Source organism: Hetaerina americana, unplaced genomic scaffold (assembly GCF_022747635.1).
Source record: "Hetaerina americana unplaced genomic scaffold, ioHetAmer1.1.p SCAF_8, whole genome shotgun sequence".
Taxonomy (NCBI): domain Eukaryota; kingdom Metazoa; phylum Arthropoda; class Insecta; order Odonata; family Calopterygidae; genus Hetaerina; species Hetaerina americana.
The window spans coordinates 4,334,068-4,360,366 of NW_027287427.1; the positions used below are offsets into that span (position 1 = coordinate 4,334,068).

Below are 26,299 nucleotides of genomic sequence, written 5' to 3' on the forward strand. Positions count from 1 at the left end.
GTGTCAAGGCGTCTCAGTTATATCAGAGCAGAAGACATCGTGATTCGCACGCTTGGAGGACGGGGGCGTTGAATTGTCTTCCTATTACAGACCCTTGGAATGGAGCCAGGCGGTTGGATAAGCTAGAGAGCGAACGGGCTCGTTCGTCTGACGCGGTAGATATACTATTTATAGTGCATCGTGAAATCTAAAAAATTGATAGGATTTGATTCTTAATCTTGGCAATATGTGGACGCTATCGACATACACGATATGTCATTCATTAAGTGTGATTTGCAAATTTAAACATAAGAGACTTGCTTTCATACGTAATGCTGTGACACCGAGATAGAAGACTCTCCTATGTAAACTAGAGGTGATAAAGGAGCCACTTTTAAGGAGTTACCTAAAAAATTAGGGATTTATTTCATCTGTAGAACCGCCTCATAGATGTTTAGTGCTTTCTTGGAGGCTTGAGAGCAAAATATTGATTCAATTTCAGATTTTAGGGACACCAATGTAATGGAGCACATAGAAATAACAACTCTCACAGGGTGGCCTCACAATCAATGCCACAGTTGATGCTGGACCTACTTGGACTCAAAATATTCCCATTTTTTCTAACGATGCAGCAGTGTTTGAAATAATGTAGGTGTCATAGAGATCAAATTTTGGGGTCCAAGTGTCGTGGGAAAATCAAAATTGAGTTGAAAATTCCATCTTTATGGGTAAGTCCACCATTTGAATATTCTAAGGACAAGGCAGAGACTTTGATAATACACGAGGTCTGTCCAGAAAGTAACTTACGTTTCCACCTAGAGTAGCGATGGGCATGACTAGAGCCATCATCTTGGGGTCTAAATTTCTCTGGACTCAGAACGCATTTTCCCCGCTGTTTTAGGGTGAGTAGACTGTGATTCATCTACCTTGCTCACTGCGAACTGTTAAACGGTGCACTGCAATAGAAAATCCCGCGAGTTGTGAAGTGGGATCTGTGATTAAGTTTTCACTGGCGATAAACCACAAGCCATTTGAAATTCATAGGCAACTTTGTTGAAGTGTACGGAGACGGAATAAATGAGTGAAGGCGTAGTGGGGCAGTGGTGCATTCAGTTCAAAAATGGCCAAAGCACCAATATTGACCACGGTGACCGCAATGGTCGGTCTAGCCTTGAGAAAAATGAACTGACGGTTAAAATCAACGAAAAAATTCGTGAATATCGCAGATTTACGATAACGTATTTCTCGCCAGACAATTTACGCAGCGCTATTACAGTGATGCAGAATTACATGTTGGTATAAACAGGTGGTTAAAAGGTTAGGCGGCAGATTTCTTCAGAGATGGAATTGTAGAGCCTTTGTATTGTTATGGTAAATGCCTCAATATGAGTGGCGGATATGTAGAAAAATAGTTTAAGAATATGCCTTTCAAATTAATATAAAAAAACTTAATTTTGTCACCAGGTTAATATTTTATTTCAACGCGTAAGTTACTTTCTGGACAGAGATCGCATTTACGTTTCTAAAACAAATTAATTGAGGCCCATCGCATAAGCTCTGGGTCAATGAAAATTACACGTATTTAACTAGTCTCAAAAACTGTGGGATGGAAGGGGCGCAAAAGATAATTTATAGCCTTAGTCTACAGTTCCTACCCTCATTGATCCGATTTCCGGTTCAAATTTTAAAAATATATGGCATTTCGATAGCAGAATAATAAATAATTCATGAATTTACGTTTAAATAGCTATATGCAGTGCATTAATGTATATTTTCAGTGCATTTAAATTATATACCACCCCCTTTTACTGAAATTTGACCCATTGAATGAAGGTAAAAGGTTTGCTGGAAAATAGATTATATACACAGGTCAAATGTCGTTGCGTACATTTGTACTGTACCAAGATGTGATAGGTGTGATTAAATTGCTGAAATCATTCAATATTCAAGATGATATTTATTTGGTGGCATCATATCTGATACGAAAGAAGTATGCGGAACTGATGAACAGCTTTATGCATTGTCTGATGTCAGGTTTTCGTATGTTAGACGAGGCTAAGAAATGAACCGTTGCAGAATCTGTGTCCGTCGAAAACCTATCTTAAACGACAGGAATAATAACGAGTACACCTCATTCGTGTGTGGCTCGGCGGCCATTGGCGAAAAAAATGAACGAAATCACGGAATGAGGGGAGGGATACTCACGCTGCCCTTGGCGAGCACCTGCTCTGCCGCGTAGACGACACCGCCGCAGCGCGGGCACCCCTGACCCTTGGGAGCCTGGATGATGGCCGTGTCGATGACGGTCGTCCGGGGCGCGTGCGATTCGCTGCGTGGAGAGACGAGGCGACGACCCGGTTAGCGATCGGCGAGCGGTCAGTCGGCTCGGAGCGAGGAGGAACTCACCGCCCACGGGCGCCGGCAGGGGCTTACGCAGATGGCACCACGGTTTCCCCTCGCCCGGTAGGGGGCGCCTAGCGTGCGGAGAGGCGCTTGCGAAAACCCTGCCTCGCGGTTTTCAACGAGGGAGAAGAGTGTTCCCGGAAATGGGGTGTCAAACCGCTCGGTGCCCCTCAATTGTAAAGCCCTGATTGCACGGATTAAAAAAATATGCACCCAGCGATTATTGCACAAGTTTTAAGTTTTTATTAAGACCCAAAACGATGGAATTTAATTTGAGAAGAAAATGAAAGGGCGATCATTGATTTTCATCCGTCAGTTGGCGCCATCTGTGTAGCAGAATTGCTTCCCCTTCGGCAGACGCGATCCATCACCCGTGATTGGTTGTTCCTCCTGCACCCGATGGGGAACAGCGCATGCGCATGGCCTGTCGAGTAAAGCACGCCGAACACGCACGCAAACACACCCGCACACGCACAAACACCCACGCACGGACGCACGCACACGCAAGCACCACCGCTCGCCGACTGGAGTGGCGCGGCTGGCATGCACCCCTTCCCGCACCCCCACCCCCCTGCAGAGGGAGGAGGGGGCCCACGAGCTCACCATGCTACCCATCGAGCACCACTCATGGTGCTTCTCTGCGCCAGGAGGCAGTTTGGCAGATTGGAAGCATGCACAATGCATTCAAATGACTCACACTAGGACTCACTCAAAGGACTCACACTAGAGGCGACAGAGGGACATTAAAAATATAATTAGTGCTTTTAATCATTGCAGTTAACTCTTAAATCGAGTCCTTTCCAGTGTTTGAAAATATAAAACCAAGTATTTTCGTAGTTTATTTAATACGTTAATGAATTGGTGCTGGTTTTTTTCAGATGGATGTTGAATTCAAGACCCTTCGGAAACGATTACGTTTCAGACTTCGTAAGCTGTTTGAAGAGAATTTATCATCGTTGGCTGAAATTATTTGGGGTCTTTCAAACTTTACCATGTCAGATATTAAATTATAATTGTCTATCATGGGCGAAAATTCAAGGTTGATTTCGTCGATAAATGTCAGACAAAAACTGGGGTAAAACAAAAAGAAAGTAATTATTTTTGACATATTAATTTAGAATTCAGTACCTGGGAACACTCTCCCGTCTACCGGGAAGTAAAGTACTTATATAATATTCTCCGGAAAGGGAGATTCAATAGATTCACTCCCAGCACACAGGCGGGCGATGCACATGTAGCGGAAAGGCCTTCCCTGACCAATCAATCCCCGAAACACCCCAGAATGACTCATGCACACGAGTGGCATCCGACAGAACCACATAAACACTAAAATATATCAACAATAACATAAAAAAACACAAAAAAAACTTTTAAGGGTTCTAGCACAAAAAATGCTCCCAAGAGTTCCCAGGGTGATACACTCTGCGTGGGAGGAATAGGTGGAACTTCGCAAGCAACATTGCATCATTTTTTTCAAGACTGGGTGATCAGGAGGAAGTGGAAGAGAAAGGACGACATTTTTCCAAAGAAGGAATATCTAGAACAGTTGAACTCTATCGCCGTTCTAGACTTTTGCATGCTAAGAGGGCGAAGGGGGGGGAGGGGGAGTTTTGGAGTGGAGGGGAGGGAAGGGGGGGAGGGGTACGGAGTGCAATTCAATGCACCCAACGGAAGAGTACCTACGCCTTGGGATCTGACGTCAGAGTTCCCTGTCCAGCACCGAAGCCATAACCTTTGGGTCCAAATAATTTTCCATAGCAACCTTTTGGGGTGAAAAAAACAAAAAAATGTTTTAATGGTTAAAATGCGAAGAGACAGCTATTTTGATGACATTAGTATTTTATAACGATTAAGTCCGCATCACCGTGCACGCCTCTGAGCACCATCTTGTTGTAAACCCCGGGAAGGTCGATTCCACCATGGGATGCAACCATTAGTGAAGAGGGGACGTGACAAAATGGCCTTGGTGTCCATTTTGCCACGGCCTTGGCAACAATTTTGTCACGTCCCATCTTGAAGGTGCAGTGAAATGGCCGGCCGGTACTCACGTCGTATGGTAATAAACATGACTGAGCCGGAAAGACACCACTATCTAGGTGTGGGAAGGACGTGGAAAAACCACGCGACCTCACATATGAACAACAAGATGGCGCCTTTCAGTCCCGAAAAAAAGATTTTCCGTAAGAGTGTCAAATCAGCTGTCGCTTCCCTTCGGGAGTCCCTGAAAGCGCGTTAAAGGGCGTTAATATAAGCGAAGGTGCACCACACATAATTATCTATGCATACATATATATATATATATATATATATATATATATATAAATAATTCACATATATATACATATAGATATATGTATGGAAAGAGTTGCGTGCCACTGTGGATTGCCGTCGTATTGTTACGCACCCGTTGGCCACTCCATCGCTCTGCAGTGCACCGCCTCCTTGGCCGTAGCCGTATCCTTTGGGGCCGAAGTTCTTCCCGTAGCAGACTGTGGGAATAAGTCATCAGTTGGAGTCAAAACAATCAGATGCCCACGTTCATTGCCACAACATCTTTTCCCACTGTTTCAATCTCTTTCTCTCGCGTGAAAGAAACGGGAATACCGAAAGAATTGCCTTCTACGGAGGAAAAATGATATTCCGAAGGGAATGCAATTATGTTTAGCTTCATGGCTATTTAAAAACATTTCTCATTGATTTTATCTCTTTTAGAAAATTTTCAAGTCCACTCTGAGGATGATGACACACGAATTGACAGTTGAGCGTAAACCACAATTAAAAATGTCTTAAATTGGCATGGATTCGCTGCGAAAGAGGAATGCGAACGAATGATTTCAAATTTGAAATATAAAACCCCGAGGAGTGGGTGCCCACGCTGGCAACGGCCACAATCAAGCGATTTCCCGCCCAATGTCTGTCGATTTTTTTCTCTTTTTTTTTTTAAGTGTTATTGGTCTTCAGAAATTATGACACGAGATTAGCAAATCACTCGAATGCGAAGGTTAGTACGGCCGTCGTCAACGACTTCGCTGGAAACCGTGGGGACCCTCTCCCGGGAATGTCAAAGAGGTCATTCCAAATCTCCACGGCATTCCGTGCCGTGTATCCCATGCGGCTATTGAACATTTAAGCAAGGCACACTTCTCATAATTTCACAGTGCACTCAGATGCAATGAAATGTCTTGCTCGCACATTTACTGTGACGACTTTTTTAAGCATGATATTCTAAAGTGAGTTCCCTCATGTTAATTCGTTAAAGCAATTGATTATCAGTTATTAAAATAAGCTGCGTGGGAAAAAATTATGGATTGCTTTGGTACTCCACAAATAAACTAAGCACTGACAATCCAAGATTGACGTTTAATCGAACTATTAAGTTTGTTCATAGCTGAATTGAGGTACTACCGTGGGTAGTAGTGCCTAAGACGTCCATGCTGAGGAAGCAACATCATTAGAAGAATGCGAAATACATTGACGTGATATTTAGTGCGCGGGACAATAAAAAGATTACAAAGCAGTATTCCAGAAAAAGGGAAATCACTTGGAAAGGAAAACCACGCTGGGTTGAGTCATGCAAAGGAGGATGGACATGCGTCACAGGCATTTGTTTCTTCAGGAGAGGAGAGGATCTTGGTGGTCATTGCAGCGCTTCATGCTCTGTCAAATCACCGTTAAAATCAAATACATGTGCTATTCTAACTGTTATATAGGATAAAGAAACCTTTGGCTCGGAATTTCCAGTGCAGATCAGTCTGGCGTTATGTTTTGGTAAGGGTCATTAGGCTGGAGGCGTATGCTTAGGACACGAGGCAGCAAGCGACGAGGAGTCGTCTGACGTCATCCTGGGCACATTCGACAGTGGTCGATCCTGGAGCGAGTGATATCAGTGTCCAGGAGGGGTTGGGCGAGGGCGGCCCTGGGCTGGGCTGCAGGCCTCAACTTCCGTCCCCCTACCGTCACTGGACGCCCATTCTTCCTCCCGGCCAAATGGGGATCCTTCGGCCATGTTCCGATGTGTCATCGGAATCGAATGGCGCGGAATGGGCGAAGCCATTGAAGCGAAGTGGAAGCCATTTTGAAGTGAGTGCCACAGATAGAAGCCAATGAAGAAGCGTAGCGTTATGATGCCAGTTATCGATTTTCGAAATTTAGCTGCCGATTAGTATTATAAGGAGGCGAGTTTTTTTGCAAATGCTTATTTTTGTTTGCTTGCAAAAGTCCTTTACAAACCTTTGCAGTATATTTCCTTGTCTGGACCTTCGCAACAGTTGACCGAGTCGAGTCGCTTGTTGCACTCATTGCACTTGAAGCAGTTCCTGTGCCATCCCTGTGGCGCCGTCGTGGTGGGATGAGGAGAGAGAGAGAAAGAGAGAGAGAGAATTGGGGGGGGGGGAGGAGAGGGGGCCAGGGGACACTCATGGTTAGCAAACAGACGCGTAAAAAGACAAATGACAGAGCGCACCATGCTCCCTAAGGGGGGAAAGAGGGGTCGCCCTCCTTCCCGCCACGACCAACACTCACATACACACACACACACGCACAAAGGGTCCCCGATTGTGTTTGGGGGGGTAGGGGGGCGGTTCGGGAGGTAGGGGGCGCGCCCTCATCCCCGGGAAGAGTCGGGGTCAGAGCAAACTTGGGCTCTGCCGTGAGGTGCTGCGCCCTCTGACTGTAAAAGACTTTCCCTCCGCACCGCACCTCACCCGCAAACACCACAAGAGCACCCTCTTCGACACCACCCACATCCACATTACCTCTGCAATACACTTCCCCGTCTGGGGCGTCGCACGCTAGCGTCGAGTCCAGGGTCCGGGTGCAGGTGCGACATTTGAAGCATCCCTTGTGCCAAGCCTATTCGATGCATAAACATTATTCAGTTAGGAACTCATCCTCCTTCGGGCAGAAGTGAGACAGTGGCTCATGACAATCAATGTGTGGGTTGCTCAAATCCATTCAAGAAATTTGAGAAAAATAATTCCGTCACACAACTATATTTCATTATTTTTTAGCCATTTCCGTTTTTTGCTTATTCTTCTTGATTACTGCATTTTGGATACGCAGTATCAATAAATCGGAAAAAATAAAGACACGCATTGAGTGTTTTTATTTGTGAAAGTGATAAAATTAACGCTATGGAGTTAAAAAGTACGGCAGATGAGTTATCTCGCGAGGATCGCAGTTTGCGTCGATCTCATCCTATCGCCGAAACTCTCCATCACCCACTGAGGTTATTTTTTGAATCCCCACTGTCCCCCTATCCAAACAAAGGTACTTGTCTAATCAAATCTGATTAAGGATATATAAGGACATCTGAATAAAAAAACAGTCCTTGAACATATTTTCGGTTTAATCCTTTTATCAAAAGAAATGATAACATTCATTAAAACTAATTTAATTTCCAAATTTCATTACTTTTGCACAATGTTTCGAATATAGCTCAAAATGGTGCATTGTAGTATTTATTTTGCAAATCCCAAAGGAGCTAAGAACGAAAGAGGGGGCTTCTCTGACGAATGTGATTCGTGCACCGATTGCAGGGGAGTTCGCGTCACTGTCGGCACAGTCCCTCCTCCCCCGCCTTGATGCCCGGCACCTCACATGCACGGGGGAGGGCAGGGATGGTGCCGTCCCGGGGACGTCCGTCCACCACCGATCATTCCCACTCAAAGATTTGACGAAACTGACCGCTTGAGGTCAGTGCCCGAGAAGGCGCAACGCTCTCGGGGGATAAGAGCTCCGAGGTCACCACACATACGGCACAAGGTGCTCGGGAAAGCCACCACCGAACTCATTTACCATGTGACTTCTGAGACGTAATAGTACAAGATAAGAGTCTCTAGGAATGGAGGAGAGCAAGTACTTCCTTTTTGAATTAGTTTCTGCTGAAATGGGTCGAAAATGGCATCTCCATTCCAATTTCCTTATGTTCCAAGTGCCTCTCATCAGGCGATGGCTTTCCCGAAGGCCCTGGCGCTTCCCCAGGCATTCCCGCACGCACACATCCAGGGGGGGCTAGGGGGGGGGATTCTCACCCGTCCCCTGGCTAGCATCTGCTCGGCGGCGTACACGAATCCTCCGCAGCGAGGGCAGCCCTCGCCCTCCGGTGCCTTGGCGATCGCCCGCGGCTCCATCGCCGAGTTGGCCCGCCTGCAACGACGGGAGGGAACTGCGCTGCAAGAGTCGCCCGCGAGCGCACCGCGGGGGGCGAGGGGACCCCCTCGACCCCCGCGGTGCCGCGACGCGGAAAGCATCCCGCTTTTTTCCAGACCACACCCCCAACGGGGTCATCCGGCTGACTCCGCCGCCAAATTTCTCCCTTGACGAGAGAATGGCAAAGCGTCTAAAAACCAAATGGGTCACGTTTCTTGGAAATCTTAAAGAAACATACATATATACTTATATGAAAGCACATTTCATTCCAAAACTAAAAGCGTTAAAAATGCAAATGCGCGCAAACAAAAATTGCATGTTTAAATTAAACAAACGACGAAACTTTAAATGTAAAGATTATGATTACAGCATCATAGAAAATATATCAATTAGTGTAATTTCTACAAGCAAATCTAAAAAGTTTTCATTTTATATTAGATAGGTTTGAATGCATTCTTATTTTGTTATTTCGGGTAGTAATGGACAACCACGTATCTATATTAGCTCCTAGCAACTGCTCGAAATCGGAATTCGAATGCATATATAAAATATTACAAGCTGCAAAAAGATAAAAATGAAGCATTAGTCCTTCGTAGCAAAGCTCTCGGCCTCTATAAGCAACATGGGTTGAAGAAAAAAGGGTATACTCTCATTTGGCAAGCCACGTAGAGTTGCTGTGTGAAGGAGGAAGGGCAAGAGAAGTGACGAGAGATGTAAAAAAGCAATGGGAGAGAAGGCAGAGCAGCGGGCGTCGATATTTGCACATAGTCTCACGGTTCGAAGCGAAAGAAAATCGACACGATCGGTGCTATTCTCGACATTGAATCGCCGTTCGAGTCGGCATCAATCCTCCGTTCTTCAATCCTTCAATCCCAGGAGCGGAGCAACCTGCGGAGGGGCCACCCCCCCTCCTGCCCCTCCTCGCCTTCCACCGCCCACCCCAACACTCGACAATCCACACACAAGGAGACGCAAAATCGGATTCCCAAGCCAAAAATCACACACCCGTGTTTCCATGGAAGCGGTGCACACATTTGAGGGCCCTTTACTTATTCCCATCACTTTTTCACATTTCAAAGGATAAGCATTATAAGGATCATAAATAGTTTATAAATATTAGTCTTAGCTTAGGAAAGAGGACGTTATGCTTACGACATGGGGTTAGACATGAAAACCGTCAACTGCAAAGTTTATCTCTGATTTCATAAAAAATCATCATAGAGGCTGTTTTCTGCCTGGTCGGATTTAAACACACGGGCTTAGAGTCTTTGTAACGAGAAGTAGCGAAACAGGACTGCAAGGAAATTCGCGACCCGAACTTACTTTCTGCCTGTCTTTGAATCTTCGCGTAACTTAAAAAAATATAACTTGAAAAAGTGTACAATATTTCTTGGAGGTGTTATATATACACACACATGCATATATATATATATATATATATATACATACACATATATGTGTGTGTGTGTATATATATATATATATACACACACACATATATACACATATATGTATACACACATATATACACATACATATATATATATATACATATATACATATATATATAGTTTCGTATATATAAACACACACACATTCCGTCGGCACCTCGAAGCCCTTGAGCGTAATTTTCTAACGAAATGATACCGAGAGAAGATCAGCAGAAAACTATAACTTTGCAGTTTTCGGCTTTAGAATCACAGTGACATCCAGGAAGAGACTGTTCAACTCCTTGAATAGGTGAAACTACTTGAGCTGGTGGCTAGCAGAAGAAGAATGCTATGGAGAGATTTTGAGAGAGGTCGAGTTACAGTTATGCACTAAATATCTGCCATCTAGCAATGCGAAACAGTACTGAAGCGTGTCCATGGCTGGCATATTCGCACCATGCAAAAAAATCAAAATAGAGAACGTAGACATTTGAGTTGGCTCACCCGTTTCCTTCGCCTCTGGTTTTCTCTCGACTAACTTTTCGCCATCTTGGCAAAAAAAAGAAAAGCGCAAAGCGTATCTCGTAAATTGTGTTTCGTGTGTCTGTGGCATATCTGTGAATGTGCCTTGAGCGGTTTTGTTTTATTCCTCGCGTCTTTGTTTGGCGGGATCGGAGGAATTGAGGGCTGGGTGCCCGGAGCCTCTTCCGGTTCCTCGGGAGTGTAAGGCCATGTCTCGTCTCGCCGGGAGGTGAAAGTTCACCGCTTGCCCATTGGCAGGACAGCGCATTGAACTCCAGGCCACCGGATGAGGGGAGACAGAGGGGCTTTTGTGGCCCGATAGAATCGGAAGAGGCCCTCGTGACACTAAGCGCAGTTTCAAGTTTAATCAGAACAAGAGTCGAATACAGGTTTACACAATACGGTGCTTCTGTTACAGTGTGAAGAAATGACTTAATGGAATGGATGCTTAACTGCTAAGTGATGGATGGGTAACATCTCTTCAACCTGGTTTAAACACAAATGAATTTATCATGATGAAGAACGCCTTCTATATTTACTAGTGACTGATGGGACTTAGCTAAGAAAATGTGGTTGGGCACAAACGGCGTTTGAACAGTTATTTGAGGCGTATTATTTTGTTGATAACATAACAAAGTATTTAGGGATGAATTTTGAGAATACAGCCAACGTTTTTCATTGAGTAGGTATCTTTGAAATCGCTCTCCAAAACACTCAGGTGGAAAAAGGTAAAAAAATGAGCTGGGAATTCGAATCAGGTGTGCGAATAAAACAATAACTATAATAAAAACCTTCGTGTTTTATATGCACGATGAGTGGATGCCCACTTTTGTCCGGATTGACTAATGGGAATGTACGGTTGACCTCAACAAGGCGTGGTGTGTTCGCCTGCCCGTTCACCATCCGGGTCGTGTTTCCCGAAGCGACAAGGCAGGTGGGGGGGGGATCGAGTGCGTGGGAGTGTATGGGAGGCTGGTGTCCATCGAATGTCTGTTCCTTGGGAAGAGAGGGAGAGGATGGGAGGCGGTGGGGGTGTGAGGGGTTACAGGTGAATCGCATGGTCGAAGAAGAGATAAATTGAAGCAAAATTACATCTGAACTCTCTTTTATTTTCAGTTACACACAAAAGACCACTTAGGATCCGAAAAATATATATTTGAATCTCAGCTTTTAGTCCTCTTTTAAAACTTTGGTTTTTTAAAATTGTACAGTGGATTTGTATGGGATGTTAAGACAAGGTGCGAGTTTAAGACAGCAGGAAAGGTAGATAAGAGACTCTCTTTCTCAGTTTTGGGAACTATAGTTTTCGTACGAGGGCCTTGGGAGTCATCATGGCGCCCAACGGTGACGTAGCTTGTGTTCAGTCACGTGATGGTCGGGCCTCTGCGTCGAGTTCTGTTAGCCCCCGATTCGAGCAGAGGGCGTTAGTTGCTGCGGCGTGAAAGAGATGGAGAATGCATGTCATATGCGGAGGAACAGCGGGCGGGGACATTTTATATTATATATATATATCTATAAATATATCTATCAAATATTCTAACTTATCACATTATATAAAGTAAAAGTATTATGACCACATGCGGCCTTGAAACATTTTCCGTTTTAATTCTTGTAATGTTAATGCAAATAATGAACTCTAGTGAAAAAAAAATGTCTAAACATGAAACTTTGAGAAGGATGTTCTCGTTAATGACGGTAGTGATCTCTCCTACCTGCGGCCAAAGAGGGAACTAACGTAGTCCTCATATATTTCTGTGATCGAGCGTCGCTCGTTTGTGTCTGAGAATTCCGTTTCAACATGAGTTTGAACTCCTTACTGGGTACAATTAAGGCACTTGGGTGTGAAACGTACATGCAAAAAGTGGTGTAGGGGAAGGGAAAAAGTGAAATGAGAACATTGCAATGGGGTTGGAGGAAAGTGGCTATTGCCGCAGTGGGGGGGGGGGGGGGGGCGAGGGTGAATCCATTTGCGACAGTGGCGCCTCTTCGTCATAAAACGCCCGATATTGAAAAAACCCGTGAATACTATGACTTGGGAGATAGATTCACTTGTGCTTTGCGTTAGAGGAATGCACGCTTCACCGTGTGCGTGGGTATTTTGGCAACGGGTTTCAAATTTAATCTTTAATTTCGCTCTTAAGAATTTTACTATGTATACCAGTCTTTAAAAAAATTAAATTGACATTCTAAAGCTCTAAGGGGAAAAAATAACAGTATTTACAGCAGCAGGGTTCGCCTTCATGAATTCGTACAAATTGCACTATTTATGCATTCTAACTCCGCTAGGCCTATCATGACAAATATTCAATAAACACGTGCTTACATTTCACATGCATAATAAAGGAGCAAATAATTATTCAAGCTTGCAATGTTGTTGCACGTTTGCCTATAGCAATATGACATATAGCTGATAATAATTAGTTTTTAGTTTTGCTTCCGTTTTAAATAATTCTGGTATGGTAAGAGCTTTGCTCTAAACAAAAAATTTATGCAAACGTTACTTTACACCTCTCCAGTGTGGTTATTCATCATTGGGATAGCTAATTAATCACAAGTGTTTTACATCGGTTATGTTTACAATTTGACATGTAATTTTGCTGTTGACTATAACAGTCGCAAACATTTCGCAAAGTAAGAGGCTAAGCGAAAGTAAAGTCTTTCGAGGGGAATCATTTTGAGAGAGTAAAAAAAAATTTAAAATTCAATCAGCGTTATAATATGCTTTTTATACAAAAGATGATGAAATTAAACTGGTCGCTTTGCCAAACGTTTGCGTGTTCCAGCATATTCTACTTATCAATTTACCTGACAGAACATAAATTACACTCTAAACGATTTGCGACACTTTAATTGTCATTGAGGAAAGTAGGTGCCATTAGACAGTTTCGGGAGACATTGATTACGTGAGTATCAAAGAGGATGTTAATCAGTTGTGAGGAGTGGTCGTCTAAAGGGTTTAATTAGGACGGAAGGGAGCAGAGAGAGAGACAAAAAGAGACAGTGGAAACAAGAAAGCGCCCTCAAATTCGTTTCTCGCTTGTTTAAATGTGTTTGACGATTCTTTTTTTGGGTCTTCCGATTTGAAGATTCTCACCGGAAGCAAGTCGGCTGACGTGAGCCACGTTTTCAAAGGTGGTGATGTCATGGGCAGGGTGAGAGAGAGGGACGCAACGGTAGCCATGGCAACTTATTTACACCTTGTTGACTTTCGGGACGGACATTGGGGGAAGCCGCGCAGTCCGAAGTCACCACTGGGGGATCGGGTGCGGCGGCGATGGTGCAGGGGGAGCGTGTACTTACGATGATGCCTCCGTGTTGCCAAGGTGCTCGCCTTTGTCCATGCTCAGGCACCCGGCGCCACCGCCGAAACCGTATCCCTTGGGGCCGTACTTGCGGGCGTGGCACATCTTGCAGAAGAGCTCTCCTTCGTGTTCCGTGCAGTTAGTGGAGTCCAGCATCTTGTTGCAGAGCCCTGGGGGGGTGAGGGAGAGGGGGGTTTAGAGGGAGATCTGGCGCCGTTCCCAAGAGCGCGGACTTTGCTTTGGACGAAGGAAATGATATAGCGCTCAGCGTTGGAGAGGGCACCCTTTGATGCAGGTCACCTCATCCGATCGCCTCCTCTTCGATCGAATCGTCTTCCCGCTCGAAGTTCGCGTTTTCGTCGCCTCGCCTCCATGCGCGCCAATTTTGGGGGTGGGGGAACCCTCGGCAGTGCTTGTATCTCACGTAAGGCGAGGGAGGGGATGCTGCGCGTTGGTCAGACGTCGCCTTGGTCACTGGTCGAGTTTTTTGGAACCCTTCACGGGAGGACTTAGACTGAAACCTTACGTGATAAATAGAAGGAACTTACGAGGTTAGGCTGAAAACTAATGCACACATGCATGTAGACCACAAATAAAATGACCTTCAGAAGTACCTTAGGTGACATGTGGAAGTAACATTCCAGCATGCGGAGGTTTGAGGTCGTTACATTCATCCAGTGTATTTAGAGAAGAGGAAACAAGGAGACGCACGCGCTAGAACATGTCTCCATACCTCCGCTTCTCTAAATACACTGGATGAATGTAACGACCTAAAACCTGCGCATACGTATTGAGGGGGAATGTTACTTCCACATGAAACCAGGAGTGTTTCTGAAGTTGATTTTGTTTGTGGTCCTCAAGCATGTCTGAATTAGTTTTCAACCTACCCTCGTAGTTTCGGGATTTAAAGATAAAGACTCCAGTTTCCGGAAGTATCGTAATAAACGAACGGATATTGTTACGTAATTATTGAATAGCCTCAGTTGAAAGACAGTGGAAGCATTATAAGTTTAAGTTGTCGGATGAAATGAATGAAAGAAAGACAAAATTTATCCGCGTTGAACGATGATATATATAGAGAGAGAGGGAATGGTCCAGGCGTTTAGTTCCATTGAACTTAGGCGAGGCAGGGTGAGGAGTTTAAGAGGGAAATGCGATTGTCGGACGGATCGATATACAGGGTGCGGAATCGTTATTTCTTCGCATGATTCGGGACTATAGCAGTAGGAAATAACTCAGGACGAATCATTCTGCCCAAACGCCATTAACAAACCAAACAAATTACTGTCAAACGTCTGGATGCCCCAAACCCTCTGCCAACCGCCCTCGCAGCGAGGTGCACAGTTGGACAGACTCCGGGATTTGAACTTGAAAATGTTCGCGTAATATAAGAGTACACTTAGACTCTACATCGTTCTGCTCTGTACTCCCCAAGTAAACGCAATGGTTTTGATATTCGGTGTGAATTCGATGCTATAGACATTTGGGTAACACGACTTGGGAGTTGGATCGAACAGGCAATAGGGCCGGCAAAGGGGCGCTCGCACTCACCGCACTTGAAGCATCCTTTGTGCCACTTGAGGCCTCCGGCCACACGCTCCTCGGCGGCGTACACGGACTTCTGGCACTTGGGGCATTTTGGGTGTTCCACTGGCTTGAAAGGCATGTTGGGTTCGCTTCACCTGCGGATGAAAAAGGGTGCGTAAGTGAGGTTGGGCCGGCAAAACCGCCGCGGGTGTCAATTGGGGTCACCCCCTGACCTTCGAGACACCCGGACACGATCGGGTGGGGTTCAGCACACCAAACACCACCCAGGAGGATTCATAGGGTAGTATCTAGTGACTTACAAAATGCAAAAGAACCACAAATATTTAACAAGAGTTTCCTTTTAAATTTCCTACAATATCCCTACACGCAAACTTGCCACATGGCGAACGGAATTCACAAGGATGTAGATGTAAGGGAAAGGAATAGAAACACACACAACGGATGAAGACAAGAATGGTTGGGGTGGTGGACGGGTGCGAACCACGGTAAGCGGCATTCATTCTCAAGGTCTCATGTGTTTGTCTTTTGTGTGAGTTTCTATCCCTTTTGCTAATACATACAGGTATACTTATATCCTTGCGAGTACATAACACACACCAATAAAGCGTACCCATAGTATATATATATATATATACATATATATATATATATATATATATATATATATATATATATATATATATATATATATATATATATATATGTCATGAAAAGGAGAAGCGAGATGGCGCTAGCGAACAAAAACACAGAAATGCAATAAATGAAACTCACTGTATCCCAAATTTTCGGTGACCAAACCACCTTCCTCTGGGAAAAGAAGAGGAAGGTAGTTTGGCTACAAGTATATGTATACTATATAAAAAAAACCATAGACACAATAATCAACCCTAAGGTCGGTTTGGTAGGTGATGGTAGAGTTCACGCAGGTCTAAGCCACAGAAGTAATCTAACACGCAGGCGTGTTAAATTAACAAATCAGGGTAGGGGGACCAGTACATTTGCCTGTGCTGGTAATGGTTTCCCAGGAAGATGTAAACACATTTATACTTGTATCTTAGAAAACGAATTCTTTCTTCTGCAACGTCGTAAGTATATATAAACTTTGATTAAAAAAAGCCTGTATAACACAGGAACAAAGAGAGAACTCTCGTGCATACCATGTATTTCACGTTTACTCGGCACGACAGTCATCTTCAGAATGCCGTTCTCGGGGGAGGAGCAGAGGAGAGAGAAAGTGTGAGGGAGGGGTGTGGGTGGGTTGGGGGGTGCGGAAGAAGGCAATGGACTGAGGATGGAGGAACGAGGAGACGGAGAGGAGGAGAACGGAAAGGATCTTGCCCCGTACTCTGCTAACGAGTGAATTTCACACGCCGTCGGGTTTATTACAGGGTGGATGGAGTCTGTCATTACCTTGCAAACTAACCTTTAGGTCAATCGATACTGTGTTTATGTTTATCTATCCGTGTGTATATATATACATATAAATAAATATATATAAATATATATGTAGACACACACACTCTTATAAAGAGAAACAGATATAAGGAAAAGGGATAGGAGCACACATAAAGGACAAACACAGGAGAAGTGGAGAAGGCGGAATCAAGCAGATCACGAGTGAAAAAATATGTGCCTATCCCTTTTCCTTATATCTGTTCCTATATATATGAGTATATGTTCGCCGTTTGGCGGGATTTCCTGTTTGAATGTGTGTGTGTGTGTGTGTGTATATATATATATATATATATATATATATATATATATATATATATATATATATATATATATATTTACACACACAAATAACATTGAGCACATAAAGATATCACTGGTTTACCTCTCAACGCGTGACAATATTTCACTGATCTTCTCTAAACCTCCTTTCTTAATGTCTCTGTCATCAATTTCTTTTTTGTTAAATCTGCATTGCCTAATGCAATATTTCTTATAACATCCATACCTCTGCGACATATCTGGTCCTAGTCCAATTCAGTTTATTCCACCTTCTCTGGGTCTTATCCTCCTATATTAGCATTTTGGGATGTGCTACTTCAGTGGACAGAGAGATGGGCTACTGCAAGGAAGAAGATTTATTTCCCGGGCACACCTCTGGCCGCCCTCAGCTTCAACGAGTTTGCGTAATTTTTTTGGGTACAATATCTTCCTGGGAGATCACAGTAAGCGCCGTTTAGCTCAGCACTGAGCGATTTCTGTCCTCACCCATCAAATCAACTTGCGGGTTGATAACTACGGTTTTAACTGGTTATATTAACGTTAAACTTATGATTCCTCCATTTTGGAAATTTAATCTTTGTCCCTTCTGCATTGATTCTTATCCCATGCCTAGTGCGCCGATGTTAGTAAATTTGAAAATTTTACTCTACATTTAATGTTAATTAAAAAGGGTTTTTAGCTTCAAGAGACGGGACCCAGATATAGTTCGAAATGTCTAGAGGTACTTGGTTAATTTGTTCGGTGCTGCAGTTGCTCAGATGCAGGTCGCGTGCAAGTTTCCAGTGCCCTCCTGCTTCGAGGTCTCGTTCTCCGCTCCTTCCCAAAATGGTGGGGCCGCGTGCACCCCCGCTTTGTCACGCCAGCAGCCCCCCCCCCGCTACCCGCCGCGCGCCCCCTCCCCTTGCTGTCGCGGCGGACTCGGTCGTAGAGTTTACGGAGATGGCACAGGGAACAGATTCACTCGCATTTAGCTTTAATGTGCTTTCCCGCGTGTTTGAGTTGAACGGACTTGAATGTCTGGGCGCAGTTCTAAAAACGGATGATTTGTGACACGAAAGCCTCCATTTGCCTCGGAGGCTGTTGGTTCCGCGGACCGGGTTTAACGCGAGGTGGAGCTTTAGAATGTTTGCCCCGGGCGGAGAAAATTACCGATAGTAGGCTGAAAACTAATGCACAGATGCTTATAGACCACAATCAAAATGATCGTCAGAAGCACCCTTGTTTTCATGTGGAAGTGTCCTTCCTACATTCCCCCTCAACACGCATGCGCAGGTTTGAGGTCGTTAACATTTGTTAACGGTATTTTGAGAAGCGGAAGTATGGAGACGTGTCCTAGTCCTATGTCAACGCGAGTTAAACAGCGTGCTGTTATCGAATTTCCAACAGCTGAAATTATGACTCCTGCTGAAGTTCATCGTCGTTTAAAGGCTGTTTATGGTGACGATGCTGTTGATAGGTGTACTGTTAATCCATGGGTAGTAAAATTTCGTGGTTGCAAGCCTGAAAAAAACCAAAATTGTTGATGAAACACGCAGTGGACGTCCGATCACTGCAACAGACGATATAGTATATCGCAAACTCACGGAAGATTTGATTCAAAATAACCGGCGAATCACTCAAAAGCGAATCCCAAACCATATTGGAATATCCAAGGAAGATATTTGTCATGTTAAATGCAGCCTGGCGCCAATTATCCTGCAACATGACAACGATCGTCCCTACGCGCGCAACTGGACAGGCTCTGGAAACCTGAAATTGAAACCGATTCCACACCCTCCTCATTACCCCGATCTTGCGAGTTTTATTTTTTTCCTCAACTAAAGAGACACCTCAAGGGTTATCATTACAACTCGAGCGACGAGGTGAAGGTAGCTGACAAGTCCTGGATTCGGGAAAGGTCGGAAGAGTTTTTCAGCGACGGAATGAAAAACTTTATACACGTTGGGATAAATCTGTTAGCCTTAACATATATGATTTTGAAACTTAAGAATTGTACTTTAATGTACATTCTACCCGATCTTGCTATTAGCTTTTGTTCGCATTCTACAAGCGTGTACACATTACTTTACAGCCTAACCTCGTAAATAAGCCATTAGCTTAAGATATCGAAAAAAAGGATATTTGCCTTGTCCATGCTTTATATTTTCCAGGTATTTCGGGTATTTTCGGCAAATCACTGTCATCGCGGGGAAAGGAACAGAGAACCCCATTTCAAAAACAAATTGAGTTCACCTATGACATACCCAATAGTTCTTTCCTTTCCAGAGAACCTCCACTCTCGCCTATGGAAACTTCCGTTTGAGTGGTTGACCATGGTTATCCGCAAGCATAACATCAGAGTTTACTAATTTTTACACATTATCTATTCTCAGTAAGTGACAGTGGATTAATGACGTGCCTCAGGAAGTAAACTTTTGGCGCAAGCATCTTACATCTCGATTCAAACTTTATAGCGGGAGGAGCGGTCACCTAGTAGTCATCGAAAGTCTGTTCCACTCTCTGAAAAATTTCTGAAAAAGCCTCTGCCACTGGCGACCTGACTTCACATCAACCCATAAAATGTACCCGCTCATTCCAAATCTCTCGAAGAATCAACATACAAGGTTTGTATATAAGTGTCGGTAACAGATTTTCCCTGACGTGTGCAAGAAGTACTGGATTCAGATGGTCGGTTAAGCCTGGTCGCATGATCTCTGCGATCGTATATTGGCATTGATCAAATCAAAGTGCATACCATTATCATTGAAAATTTGGCAATGCGACATATCTGTGCTAAACTCGTCCCAAATGTCTTTGGACGGACGACCAAGAGAGCAGAGTTGAGTGTCTGCTTGCGAAAACCTTCTGAAACGACATCGCGACGATTCCCCAACTCCCTTACAGTGCCGACCTGGCTTGGCACCAGTAGACTATTTCCTACTCTTAAAAGTGAAATCCTCCCCGAAGGACACCACCATGGGACCCTAAGTGTTGTCAAAGAAGCTTGCACGCGTACCCTTAAGAGTACCCTCATCCAGAATCCGTTTGCCAGGGAATGTTGTAGTCGCGGAAAAGCCGCAAGGGTAAAAGTGTGTCGACACTCTCAAGAGATGTAATTTGAAGGATTTTGAAGCATCGTAGCAATATCTGAAATAAATCTATTTTTTTATATAATGTTCTCTAAGCTTTTTATACAAACCATCTACGCTAGAACAATTACTCATCAGAAACCTTAAAAAATGCGTGAAAAATACAAACATTAATTTTTATAAGTATGAACAATAATGAATATTTCTCAAACTTTTGCCCTTAGGTTCGGAGATTATTTGTGGCACAAAAACAAGAAAAGGCGGCGAAAGCTGGAGATGGAGGGAGTCTGGGGGGAGGGAGGCTTGCTGGCTGCCTGCCTCAAAAGAGATCGCCAAGGAACTGGAAGGAAACGTGGAGGTGCTGGAGCATCGAGGAGAGAGAAGGAAAGGGAGAGCCGTCCGTCTTTCCCTGAGGTTTTTTTTTCATATAATTATCTTAAAGAGAAAATCACTTCACAACAAGCAGACCTGTACATATTTTCATCTATCTCAATTTATGACAACAATAGTAACTAATATAGAATTCCAAATAAACAAGATGGCGCATTTCACAACAGGAATTCCGTACAAGAACGTATTTAAATTAACGAGGGATATGATATTAAGCTTATAAACACCTAAATAATTCTGTTTCTTTGTTTAATTTATGGAGTAGAAGCTGTTTCTCCATCGATAAAACCTTTCGTTTTCCACTTGTTTGTTATTGTTCCCCGTGATATGTCCATGGCAACAGCGTCAACAAATATAGGATTACAAATAAACAATATGGCGTGCATCAGGAACGTAATATTGAATGCACGCATGCATTTCTTGCGCCGTTCCAAGTAAACTTTGCTCGAGGCCCTTGTGGAGGGAAGGGCGTCGGATGGAGGACCGTCGATGGGTTCGCGCTGCATTTGCCATCGGGAGTGGAACACCGGGGAGGAGGATTTAAATCTTTGGGAGACGTGCTTTAGAAGTTAAGTGGAAATTATTTTGAAACTCAATAATGATTCTGCAACATTAAAAAGTAACGTTTTGCAAATTCAATGAAATTGCGATGCCGTTGAGAAATGATGGCGATAACTCGCCATCATTTCTCAACGGCATCGCAATTTCATTGAATGTTCGCTAGAGAAAAATATATCGGAATTATATCGAAACCTATGTTTGAATACCGCATTTGAATCCCGGTCATTGGTTAGCGAAATCAGCGCTATTAGGGTGCAAAAATTGCAAAAAGTACCACATTCCCGCAATTTATACTTTAAACGCGGTATATTCATCCTTAATTTGGTTTAATCATTGATTACAACTTTTTTTGCAATGGTCCATGTTTTTTGAGCCCTTAATTTCGGAAAATATATGAGATTATGTTGTTTGAATTGATTTGCTTCGGTGTTGAGACGTTATTGATTCTGTTCAGTTTATCGGAAGGTTTTTTCGTGCAATATGATTCCACCACACGGGTTCGTGAAAAAGCGAGGATAACGAGCGACCGCCATTTGCATCCGCGTGGCGTCATTTTGTCGCTCGCGTGGCGGAGGTGTCACTCGTTCCTCGTTCCACGGCGTGAGGCCGCCACTTGGCGTTGGAATGAGCCAAGGTCCCTCTGCCCATACTTCACGATGAATTCTCTTCCCCATGTGCGGTCGATGAGTTTTTGGGTTGGGTTGGGTTCGTCCGAGGGCTCTAATTCCATATTAGGCAATGGCACGAAGCGGATTGTCTCAGATGGAGGAGACCTAACGTAACCTAATGGTCTTGCTTCCGTAGTAGCTTTGGCCCAATCGGTACTGCTACCTGATGCTATCCGTGCAGAGGTGAGCGAACGACATAGAGTCACTCCAAGGACACGTAACTTGCCTGATTATGCTTTTTCACCGCAAGGACGGCATTGTTAAAGGAATGCATAATTATTTTTCGACACATTGTTCTGACTCGGCGGGATCCAGATGAAACTTGAAAGTGTATACTCTCATTATTATTCTTCTCATCTCGATTGTCTTTCGATTATCGAATACATCTCTATTGTCTTTCGATTATCGAATACATCTCGAAGAACAATGTGAAAAATCTGAACTCGGAATAACATTGTTAATACTGGTAATGCATGATGACGCCGCTTTGACATAAAATTATCTCATTCATAATTCGAAAGATTATGTGCGAAGCAATGCATTTGAATCTGGATTATTGTGCGAGGGCGCTATCCACATTTGTGGGTCTATATTTAAAAATAATATCAACTTAAATTGCTCTCCGATTCCGTGATCCACAATTCCGTCTCGGGGGCGATGACAGGATAGGAAGCTAGGGTCTCGAAGGTGACTCCGAAGGGCACGTATAAATAGCTCCCTCCGCCATGCCGTGGAGGAAATTCGGCCCACGAGTTCTCTCGAATGACTGTGACGAGCGTTGGGGGTACGGAGGCATTGCTGTCTCTAGTGGCTCCCGAATGCACCATGCAAGTGTGACAGATCTCCTTGCCTTCGAAACTTCCAGTGAACGCGAAAGATATCCGCCACCACAGCGACAATTACTGCCGGATGTTTCGGCCAGCGATTGGAAGGGCTAACTTTAGAGCAGGAATATATTTAAGAAAACTATGACCAGTCGGTGTGATAATATTCATTAACTTTTTTCTTTTCCACAAGGCGAGTAAATTTATTTCTTTCTCATTCCGAGGTAATAATCGAAAATGTGTCCTAATCTTACTTCACAACCAGACTAGAGTTTATACCAGACCAGAAAATAAAGAAATTTTAACGTATAGTATGAAGGAATTGTTAAAGATTGTCGTACCTTTTGTTGAATACAATGTCGAGATAAATACGTAATCGTGTTTACTTGTTTTGCGACATCATTTTTCGTGTTTTAAAAATGTTTGTGTATTCGGAAAGATTTTGATCGATTATATTTTTCTGCTCAAACATGAGCAACTGAAGTAATTAAAGATGAAACAATTTTGAAATAAAGTATTTGGCAATATACATATTTAGTTAAGCTATACACATAAATTATTTCATGTAACTGTATACATATCATATTTAGAATTTCGCTTTATTATTTCATTCAGGTAATATATCCTCTATAGTTACAATTTGGTTAATGCAAAAATATATTTCAATTTGGTGTCTTTTTCGGTCGAATCATCAAAATATTCGCAAAAACACCACGGGAACGACAAAAAATGTTACACCTCTTCAAAAGGCACCAGTGTTGCCATCTATCGAAGCAAAAGCTCGCCATTCCTACTCAAACAGAATTTCAATTGGAAAATCTACTCCTTTGCTCTCGTTACTCGGAGGGTCGCTCGAGGCACGCGGCTGTTGCGAGTGATGCTTCCCGAACGACGGATTCGGTGCGGAGCGCCTCTCCTCCGCGGGCGGTGAAGTGAGTCCTACCGGCGAGGGGAGCGCGGGGGGCGTTGAGTAATCGGGAGAGGGGGCGGCCCTCCCTCCCTCCCCATGCGGGGACGTCTTCTTCAGTTTCATAACGGGAGGGGGAGGACTGCCGTTCGAACCAAATTTGGACCCCGCGACTCGGGTTGCACTCTCGGGCGCCGGGATTGGCCGCCGCCTACGTAACATCCGGTTGCATGCACGGAGTCCCCCCCCCCTTCCCTGAGTTCTCTCCTAACCCGCAGGACCACCCTTGAGTACTTCCATTTCTGCTACCCTTGAGTCATCGGCCTTGGAACTTGAGATTATTTCCCATTATTGGTTGTCTCCGATGAATACCATGCTACAGCTATCCAGTGCTCCGTTGAAGACCTCCTCAACTGAGTAACAATTACGGAGCCCGGTGAAACACGAAGTGATCTCAGTTTTCATTATCTAACCTGACCTCTGTTTCTTATTTAAATCCTAAGTTAGTTGGTAGCAAAATTATGTTAACAAGGAATAGACTTGACTTGGTGACCTACCGTAGGCCCACGAGAGATACATAAAAAAGAATGGAATGTAGTTCTCTCATTTTCTTGCGGCCAAAAGGTTTTCTAGAAATGGTGTCTTAATCCGTTATATGCTGGATAAAATACTGTAGTACCAAATGTTTCAAGGTACGCAACAGATTCGCTTTCATAATTCCGAAAAAAATGTATTTTTCAATCACACGTGAAACAAATTAACAGTAATCCACCAAGAGGACATTGGGCTTCCAGCCATGGCGTGGCATTCGTCGTGACTCCTTCGCTCTACTCTTTCACGACCAACGACCCTTAATCCCCACTTTCTCTCTTTCCACTGAACTCTAAGATAGGAATTCTTAGTGTAATTTCAACTCAATAAAGTCTTCTTTTATATTTATATATATATATATATACTTTTTCTTAGTTTATAGTTTGTCATATATATATATATATATATATATATATATATATATATATATATATATATATATATATATATATATATATATATGACAAACTATAAACTAAGAAAAAGTATATACCTACATGCATATACATTTTTTTCTGAGTTTATAGTTTGTCTTCTTTTGAGATCAATATCATATTTTAGGGGAGGATAACCGATAGTTGCATAGTTTTAAATATTTTCCTGAAATTTGCGGGGCCATTAAAAGATGGTGGTTGGCTGAAATGGTTGGCTTTGTCGTCGGAATACGGATTCGCAGTGAAGATCGTACAAGTTAATCCTTTGGCGTCAATCACTCTTTTCAACGATTCCATCCATTTCCCCCCAAATTTAGTCTTCACGAGGCACGTACCACACATGCAAGTAGCAGAACCCACAGGATACATTATCGTTACACGCGTGCCCCAACGATTTCATTCCCCGGCACACGATGAGCATCGGACTTGCGTCCTTTTCTGACCTCCCCGGGCTCCATCGTGCACCAACACCTCATTGGCGTTCGCCCAGCCTCGTGGCCGGGCCCCCCCTTTTGTCAATTACACCCGCCGCTGGGAATATCCACCCCGGCCCCCCTCCCCTCCTCTTCCCGGGCCCCCTCTCCCCCCCCCTCCTGCCCGGCCAAGGGTTGAGTGCCCACCGCGTCGTGGCCCTCCTCACTCGGGCGTTCGCCACACTCACAGCACACTCACAGGTCGACACTCCGGACGGCATTCGACACTTCTCGTGACCGCCGTCGAGCTCGTGGTCCCACCGAACCCCGGATTCCTTCCCTCCGAAGGGGCACACGGACCTTAATCCTTAAAACTAGACCTGAAATGTGTGTGTGTGTGTGTGTCCTCGTGGAGAGTCTTACCTTAACGGCACGGGCTGGTCGAAGAGTACGACGGTCGGATTGTCGAGGTGAGGAGGAGGAGACGGTCGCTCGAGGGACGTGTGAGAGAGAGAGAGTTCGCTGCGGTTCCTTCCGTCGCACCACTGAGTATTCGAATGGCTCCCTGAGCACGCCGCCGTCCGCCTAAGTCACTTCTTCTCCCTTTTGCGCACGGCACCGCGGACGAGGACGGAAATAGACCGTCCCGCTGATGCAAACCTATTTCGGGAGCGCGGAGAGGGGGCGCGGCGTCCCGAAGGGGCGGTGATTGGGGCCAGAGGATTGTGAGTGACTGAGCGCGGGGCCGCCCACGGCCTCAGGTGCGGAGTCCCCCCCTATCTCTCTCTCTCTCTCTCGGGAGTGACGTGTCCCTCTAACCCCGCGGCGATTAATAATCAGCCCCGAATTCCTTTCTTGCGTCTCATCGGCAGTGGGTCCGCGGCGCAAGGAGTTTGCCTTTGATGGGAAACGCGGGCGTCGCGGAGGCGGAGAGGGCCCCTCACCCCCGCAGTTCCATCTGCCCCGCTGCGGCAAGGCCCCGTTCTGTGCCCGAGCCGCTAATGCACCGTTCATTGTGCCGAAGTTGTCGAGACAAATTGTATGTTCGCCTCTCGTACCGATACCCTCAGCTGTAAACCTCCCGAATCTGCTCCGGTCTCCGTGAGCGAACCATCTTCTCTTTCCGCCTCTTGGTAGCTTTCTTCCTTAGCACGACATTCAGTTTTCACTGTCATTCAGTGAAAACTATTGCATACATGCTTGTAAACGACAAAAAAATGGCTGATTGGTAATGAATAATATTGAAATTGATAATTGAAAATGGTATTCCTGGTGGCATGTGAAAGTAACATTCCCCCTCAACACGCATGCGCAGGTTTGAGGTCGTTATATTCATCCAGTGTATTATGAGAAGCGGAAGTATGGTGACGTATTC

General features: G+C 44.4%; 1 protein-coding gene across 6 annotated transcripts in view; it reads right to left on the minus strand.

Annotated features, from left to right (window-relative positions):
* Positions 1–25,509, minus strand: part of LOC139698091 (muscle LIM protein 1-like) — a 34,664-nt gene extending 9,155 nt beyond the window's left edge. Inside the window, exons 1-8 of one of the 6 annotated variants that reach the window (XR_011702846.1) lie at positions 25,348–25,503; positions 15,338–15,468; positions 13,785–13,956; positions 8,415–8,529; positions 6,613–6,709; positions 4,787–4,871; positions 4,066–4,144; positions 2,185–2,308 (exon numbers count right to left, since the gene is read on the minus strand). Coding sequence is in view for 5 of the 6 variants with exons in the window: in XM_071596996.1 (XP_071453097.1) it covers positions 2,185–2,308; positions 4,787–4,871; positions 6,613–6,709; positions 8,415–8,529; positions 13,785–13,956; positions 15,338–15,452 (708 nt within the window). In the remaining variant the exon portion in view is untranslated. Of the gene's footprint in view, positions 1–2,184; positions 2,309–4,065; positions 4,145–4,786; positions 4,872–6,612; positions 6,710–7,136; positions 7,234–8,414; positions 8,530–11,572; positions 11,916–13,784; positions 13,957–15,337; positions 15,469–25,347 lie in introns of those variants that run through there. The other 5 variants (XM_071596996.1, XM_071596998.1, XM_071596997.1 and 2 more) reach the window with 5 other exon arrangements.
* Positions 25,510–26,299: the final 790 nt, after the last annotated feature.